At 41.8% G+C, this 7272-nt stretch overlaps 1 protein-coding gene across 1 annotated transcript; it reads left to right on the forward strand.

Annotated features, from left to right (window-relative positions):
- The first annotated feature begins 794 nt into the window (after nt 1-794).
- Nucleotides 795-6786, forward strand: LOC104132223 (keratin, type I cytoskeletal 19-like). The gene is made up of 9 exons (XM_035900909.1): nt 795-1454; nt 2071-2153; nt 2708-2864; nt 3266-3427; nt 3749-3878; nt 4084-4306; nt 4879-5204; nt 5700-5801; nt 6705-6786. Exons 1-9 carry the CDS (start codon nt 795-797, stop codon nt 6728-6730), a joined length of 1869 nt encoding a protein of 622 aa, XP_035756802.1. The 3' UTR covers nt 6731-6786.
- Nucleotides 6787-7272: the final 486 nt, after the last annotated feature.

Raw genomic sequence — 7272 nt, forward strand, 5'->3', positions numbered from 1 at the left:
CCCTACAGTTTTACACAGAGCTATTTTCCAGTTGCTGTCATAATTTTTCATCATTAAATTGTTATTTATAAAGCATAATCATAGATGTATGTTTGGAATAAATTGCCGACATCTACAGTATTTGCCAATGATGTTCACCAAGTTTTTGTGAGAAATTGCAGAGCTGTCAGAGTGGCTCAGTGCACCTACAAAACACATCCCGTGATATGTTTTCAAATGGCATAAAGCAGCAAAGGACTAAAGTATAAGGAGCATACAGCATAAGGGAACCATAAACCTGAACCTATTAAAATATCACTGAAATATGAAAAAATCAGCTGGGATTCCTTGACAAATATCTGAAATGAGCGAGGAATGACTACATTAAAGGACAGATAGTAACATTGATTACTGTCCCATACTATGACAGTTTATTGTTGTGCTGAAAGAAATGTGGACAGGATGAGGTGAGTGGGACGAGTTTAATTCAGATGACTGTAAGTCAGTGGACTAGATCACAGAAAAGATCCACCTAATTCAGAGCCACCCAATAGAAATTACATGTTTTGTATTAATAAACAAACAATCATGAACACTTTGAGTATGGGTTAAGCTTCCCAAACATCTCCCTTTGACAAATTACCCTTGGCAGAAAAACTACGGCTTGCAAATGCACGTGGAAAGAAGGTACTCCCTTTGCTGGTGACACCCACTATCTCAGGTATAAATGCAGACCAGGCAGGGCGGAAGTTGGAGCTATGATTCCAGAACAACTGTAAGACCAGCTTTGACCCGAGTCATTCCCTGCCGCCACTATGAGCTGTAGCTCCAAACAGTCCTCTAAAAGCTGCCTGCGAGGGAGCAGTGGTGGCAGTGCTAGCAGCGGTGGTGGTGGAGGGTGCAGTAAGTATTCCTGTACCTCCTCAAGAAGAATCACTTCTAGGACAAGCGGTGGTGGAAGGATTTCTGGCAGCAGTTGTGGTGGAGGAAGTTCCAGGAGCAGCTGTGGTGGGGGAGCTAGTGGTGGTAGTTATGGAAAGATGAGGCGCAGTAGTTATGGAGGAGGAATGAGCGGTGGTAGCTATGGAGGAGGAATGAGTGGTGGTTATTACGGAGGCAGAATGTGCGGTGGCAGTTATGGAGGGGGAATGGGCTGTGGCAGCATGGGAGCAGGCTTTGGATCAGGTGGGAGCGGGTTTGGTGGTGGTTATGGAGGAAGCTTTGCTGGAGGTGGTGGCAGCTTTAGCAGTGGTGGCTTTCGTGGAGGGAATGTGGGAATTCTCTCCAACGACGAAAAGCTGACCATGCAGAGCCTTAATGAACGCCTGGCTTCTTACCTGGATACGGTCAGAAATTTGGAAATGGAAAATGCTCAGCTGGAGCAATTAATCAGGGAGTGGTACCAGAAGCAAGGACCTACTTGTACAAAGGACTACAGCCACTATTATGAAAAAATTGAAGACCTTCAAAATCAGGTAGGATGTTATTTGTCAGAGAAGTTTAAGCATTGACAGGCTTTTGGTGATTAAGTAAAATCTTTGAGGCACTGAGCATGGACACTTCTAAGCTAAGCACCTCTCTGAAAGTGCCTTTTGTGCTTGAAATCCTGCCTTCTGCGCACGCATCCAACTATCTTCAACTAGAGGTGGAGAAACGATGCCCACCCCCTATAGCACTCCCCACAGACCATTCATTGGCAGTGCCTGCAGATTCTCAGAATGCCTGTAGTGGATTTTAGAGCATAGGAAAAAAGGTAACAACAGCCCTCTGCCATGTGCGGTGCCTGACATTTGAGTACAGCCTTTGGCCTGCGGGCACGCAAGGTGAGACAGAGCTATGGCGGTGACACCGAGCCTCTTGATGGGACTCTTGTACTGACAAAACAGTTTTTGCAGTTCTCATGCTATTTTCACACAGATACCTCTCTGTTTTGCACTGTAGATGACCTTTCCAGGCCTCTGTATGTAGGAAATGCTGTTCCCCTCAGACACCTGGGAATTATAACAAGATCGCATTCATATTTCTGTCCCTTGTGCAAACCTGAGAAAATCACTCAGAAAATTTTTCTCAGCATATTGTCTTCTCTTCTAGATTGTGACTGCAGCTGTGGAAACCAACAGGGTACTTTTGGACCTGGATAACACAAGGATGACTGCAGAAGACTTCAGGATAAAGTAAATATCTATTCCTCTTTTCCAGACACCAACTTCCTTTCTCCTACTTTCCTCAATTTAGTTTCATAAATTCATGACATAAACAAATGTCAATCCACAGAGACTAGGGTTCCTCCTGGTTCCATGGCAGCACAACTGAAATAATTTGTAAGACTTCAGAATTCTTCATTGTTTCTATGATGAGCTTCAATGGAAATACTTCTTATGGCTGTGGAGCCAAAGCTTAAAAAAAACTTTATTTTTAAGGAAAGAAAAATTGTGATTTTCTCTCACTGAAAGTCAGATGAAACAGATAGGTGAAACCTGCACAAAGTCTACAGTAAGAAGAGGCAATTTTACATTACCTTATTATTTAATACTAGTATTAAACTTTAAGTAGTGGCTGCTGATTTCATAATTCTGCTGGTTGAGAGATGCTATGTGCTATAAAGTATAGCAACAAAAGCAGACACTGAGATATTGGGATATGTGAACTTTCTCAGAAATAAGGTCAGCAGGAGAAGGGCTGAGAACCCAATACCAGGGCTGACCTTTCTGCACTGTCCTTGGCGCAGGTACGAGACGGAATATGGTCTCCGACAGAACGTGGAGGCTGACATTAACAGCTTGCGACCCTTGCTGGATAATCTGACTCTGGGCAGGTCTGACCTGGAAATGCAATTTGAGTCTCTAAAGGAGGTGATGATTGACCTTAAGAAGAACCATGAGGAGGTAAGAGCCAGCTCCTTGAAATGCAAACTGCAGAGGAAAACAAGAACACTTGCAATATTGGAAATATGGGCAGGTTTCGCAGGTAGCATCCTCTGCTTTAAATAGTCTTCCCTGCGCTGCTAACGTGTGGCAGCTTGGCAAGGGGTCTCCTGAGACAGGCTGGGTGCCAGGCCCAGGCCGTTCCAGGGCATCTCTGAGCACAGTCCCTCTCAACAAGCAACGACTGGGAAGTCAAGGCCAAATAATTGCAACAAGAAAAAACCCCCAGCATACATATATATGTTGTTGGAAGGATTCAGGATGGTTTATAACTTCAGAGCAAGTTAACTGACTTGAAAACTCTTTCGTAAAGTGATTTCACCATTTTTGTTTATTGCCTTGGGCCTGGGTTTTCTCCGCAGGAAATGAAATCGCTGCAAACACAGTCCAGTGGTGATGTGAATGTGGAAGTGAATGCTGCTCCAGGAGAAGATCTGCTGAAAAAACTGAATGATATGAGACAAGAATATGAAAATATTATTCAGAAAAACCGTGAAGAAGTTGAGAGGTGGTATGAAAGCAAGGTAAATAGTTACAATTTGAATGTTCACATGGCGAAAGAAAAACAATACTAACTTTTGGTAAGAACTTCATGTAGATGAATGACACTTTAAACAACAACATCCATTACTTTTAGGATATAATGGTAGAATCCCTTTGATTAAAATAAAGAAAATCACAAGTGGGCTTAAACTGCACTGGCAGAGCCATATAAGCAAGTTTAAACAGCCCCCATATTACAAGTGGCCCTGCTTCAACTTGTGTTGCCAGATGCTTCCATGATAAACTACCATGCTGACATTGTAAGTAACTCAAAACTCCAATTCTGTATATTAATTTTTCAGATGGAGGAAGTGAGTCAACAAGTCCACTCCAGTGGACAGGAGGTGGAATCAAACAACCAACAGGTCTCTGAGCTGAGACGTGTCTATCAGAGCCTGGAAATTGAGCTGCAGTCGCAGATCAGCCTGGTAAGTAGTGATTGCTTCTGATCTTCTGATATGTGAAGAACATGTGAGTTGCTGGAATGACAGGAGATCAGCTATAGCTGGCACTCCATTTAACAAAGATGCTTGGCACATCTGACACCATGTAAGATTCTTCTCATTTTGGGCATAAGAAGGATCTAATCCTGCCCCATTCCCATAAACACTGTATTGTGTTTTCCATTTGCAGGTAGACTCTTTGCAATCCAACTTGGAAGACACAGAACGTCGCTACAACATGCAGCTGCAGCAGATCCAGTGTATGATCGGCCCCTTGGAGGAGGAGCTGGCCAGCATCCGCTGTGAGATGGAGAGTCAGAACCAGGAGTATAAGATGCTCCTGGGCATCAAGACCCGCCTGGAACAGGAGATTGCTCAGTACCGAGCACTGCTTGAGGAAGGGCAGCATGATATTGGGTACGTACATTCCGATTAATTAACATGGCATCTATGCAAACAGGTGAAGATGAAAGCAGAAATATTTATATTAGGAACCTGTGCAATTGATTCAACATCAACATATTTACTACAATCACAAGAATTCATACGGAATCTAAATCTTAGCTGGCAGTGTACAAAGCTGTGTTATTCTACACTTATGAACTGGACAAAAACATTTAGAAAAGTATTTAGAACTATAAAATGCCATTTCTTCTCCTAAGTACAATCTGGAAGTACAGTTTTATATGGAAATGAAAAGTAAGCAAGAAAATAACTGTCTTTTATAAATACTCAGGGTACATATTTTGAAAGACATCTAAAGCTATTCATTATCTTTTTTTTCTTCTTCTGTGCAGATCAGTTAATTGGTCCTTAATTTGGATAGTTTAAAACCAGTTCTCTGGAACATGTTTCACACAACAGTACTTTCTCAGTCATACAAGGAGCTCAGAAGGCATCGGAAAGTGGCCTCAATACAGCTGACAGGATGCCAGGCACTGGTCATGTTTCTATAAATCTTATACATCCATGCCCTTTCCTCCTTACAGCATCTTGCAGGGAGGAGCTGGTGGTGGATCTTCAGGAGGAGGAGGTCATGGAGGAACCAGCTGGTCTTCCGGAAGAGGAAGTAGTGGAGGAGGAAGCAGCTGGTCCTCAGGTGGAGGAAGCAGTGGAGGAAGAACTGGAGGATCCTGCGGAAGAACTTCCTGTTACGGAGGTGGAGGAGGAGGGAGCGAAGGAAAAACAGGAGGTAGAGCCTGTGGTAAAACTTCAGGTGGAGGAGGTGGCAGTGGTGGAGGAGGAGGGGGCAAATCCTGCCTCTCCCACTCTTCATCTTCCCAGTCCCATTCTGGCAACTCTTGTGAAGGCAAAGGTAAAAATTGGAATAAAAGAGTACATCCTTCCATTAACTTTTTTCTCTGAACGGCAGGGAAGGATATGACAACATCCTTCTTTTTTTTTGAAATCTGGAGATATTTTTGCTGTTTTTCCCAATAGTGTTTTAAGTCCACTCTGACATTTGTTCTTATACAGTAACGTACCAACATGGTAGTATTTTCACAAGTGACTCGAATGAAGGGGATATGATGAAGAGTTGTAGAAAGAGGAAATGAAGGAGGAAAAGGAAAAACAATGTCCAATCCAAAGCATGCAGGGAACCAGAGAAGTCAGTAGTTTCAGAAAGAAGCCAAATGTTAGAAATGTAACTGGTATTAAGCAGAGAAAATGGTTAAAGCAGGGTAAAGTAGTTGGAACACTGACGACATTTAAAATACAAAGGGGTTTAGCTGCAAAATCCTGAAGTAGCAAAAGATGGGGAGTGACCAAAAGGTCTTTTCCATGTCTGGTTTCATGGCTGTGATTCCAGGAGGTGCTGAAAACCTGAAGCTCTGCCTGGAAGGGAATAAAACATTGGAGAGAGGAGCAACAATGGAGGAAGTGTCCGAAGCCATAAAAACTTTGAGATCAGGTAAGGCTCCAGGTCCTGAGAGCATCACAAATGCTTGAAAACATTGAAAACTAACACGAATTTATAATTTTTAGAAGGATTCTCTTCCACTTCAGATTTTTTTTAAAAAAAGATGGAAAATGATCCTGCTTTGAGACTTCCATTTATTCCTTCTTATCAAGGAAGTAACAGGAATATTATTAATCTTATTTATAAATGTAGACTTATCTCACAAACTTGCTGTTTTCCATCACAGACTGACAGTTGGGCATGAAAGTATTGGCTGTAGACCTAAAGGCCTGAAGCCATTAATATAGAAAGTCAGAATGCTGTACACAGAGTCTCTTGATGCTGAAAACACAGGCAGTGAATTCAGAAGGCTTTTGTGCAATGAGTAACATTTTTTGGTAAGATTTGGCGTAGATGAAATCTAGTTTTTAAAAATTAATAGGCTTTGCAAACTCTTCCATAAAAATTCACTCCTTTGATCAAACAGTCTATCTGATTTGCAACAGTCCTACATATACTAATGTTTGGTAGGCAAGATTAAAATATATTATGTGCCATCCTACTTTAACTTTTAAAGATTTGTTGTAAATACCCACACATACATAAATAAAGATTCTAAGTTAATCTGTATTTGGTTTATACTGCTACAGTCACTCTAAATATAAAGAGTGATTTACACTTACTCAGTTGAGAATAGAAGCAGGTCCATGCATTTAATATGATAAAGCTGCAAACACACATGCTGGTACAAATATTAAGCCTGACACTGTTCTAGCCTTTTGAGAACGCTGGGGAAAAAATCTAGTCCACTGAGAACCACACAGTCTGTGATTATGAAGTAATGAAAAGATTAAAAGTGCTGAAGGAGATAACATTGCTTTAAAGAAATTCTTCCTTCCCTTCGTCTTTCAACAGGGAGCTTTCGAAAGTCTGAGGACTGATTGGCAAAACCAGCATCTTCCACTGCAGGACCTCAGCAGTGGGCCTTTGGACCAAGCAAGAATACACTGAGTGTGTCCAATCCTGCCTCTGCAAAGAGCAAGAGCAAACACTTCTTCAAGTTACTCAACACTGTTCACTCCAAGGGCCCATCAGAACTCTCTGCATAGCCTACCTGCTTCTTCTGCCTGAGTTTCTGTCCCTAATCACTATTACCTTAGTTAATCTCTACCATGATTGGTATTCTTGGGAAAAAAAAAAAAAAAAAAGCTAATAAATCTTCGCTTCTCTCTGATGCAACCAAAAGCAATGTCTGGGAGAAATTTCCTTTAGCAGACATTTTTGTTTGAATCAGTTACAAATATCAAGCTCTACGTGTGGAATACACAATACCATGGCAGATTATGTGCAAGACCCAAAAGTTTTCAGCCACATACTCACCAATTAAGGCTAACTGGGCAAAACTTTGAAGAACACACTACCAGGTACAATGCTCCGGTAGTGCCTGCAATGGGAAAACTAACAGTCAAAAAACCTACTTGTT

This window comes from Egretta garzetta, unplaced genomic scaffold (assembly GCF_000687185.1).
Source record: "Egretta garzetta isolate BGI_Z169 unplaced genomic scaffold, ASM68718v1 scaffold618, whole genome shotgun sequence".
Classification (NCBI taxonomy): domain Eukaryota; kingdom Metazoa; phylum Chordata; class Aves; order Pelecaniformes; family Ardeidae; genus Egretta; species Egretta garzetta.

Bases quoted from the DNA above. Each gene is read 5' to 3' on its own strand.
- LOC104132223 (XM_035900909.1), top strand. From the start codon at position 795: ATGAGCTGTAGCTCCAAACAGTCCTCTAAAAGCTGCCTGCGAGGGAGC. The intron at 2,154-2,707 runs GTAAATATCTAT...TCCTTGGCGCAG, and splicing joins GCAGAAGACTTCAGGATAAA to GTACGAGACGGAATATGGTC. The intron at 5,205-5,699 runs GTAAAAATTGGA...CTGTGATTCCAG, and splicing joins CAACTCTTGTGAAGGCAAAG to GAGGTGCTGAAAACCTGAAG.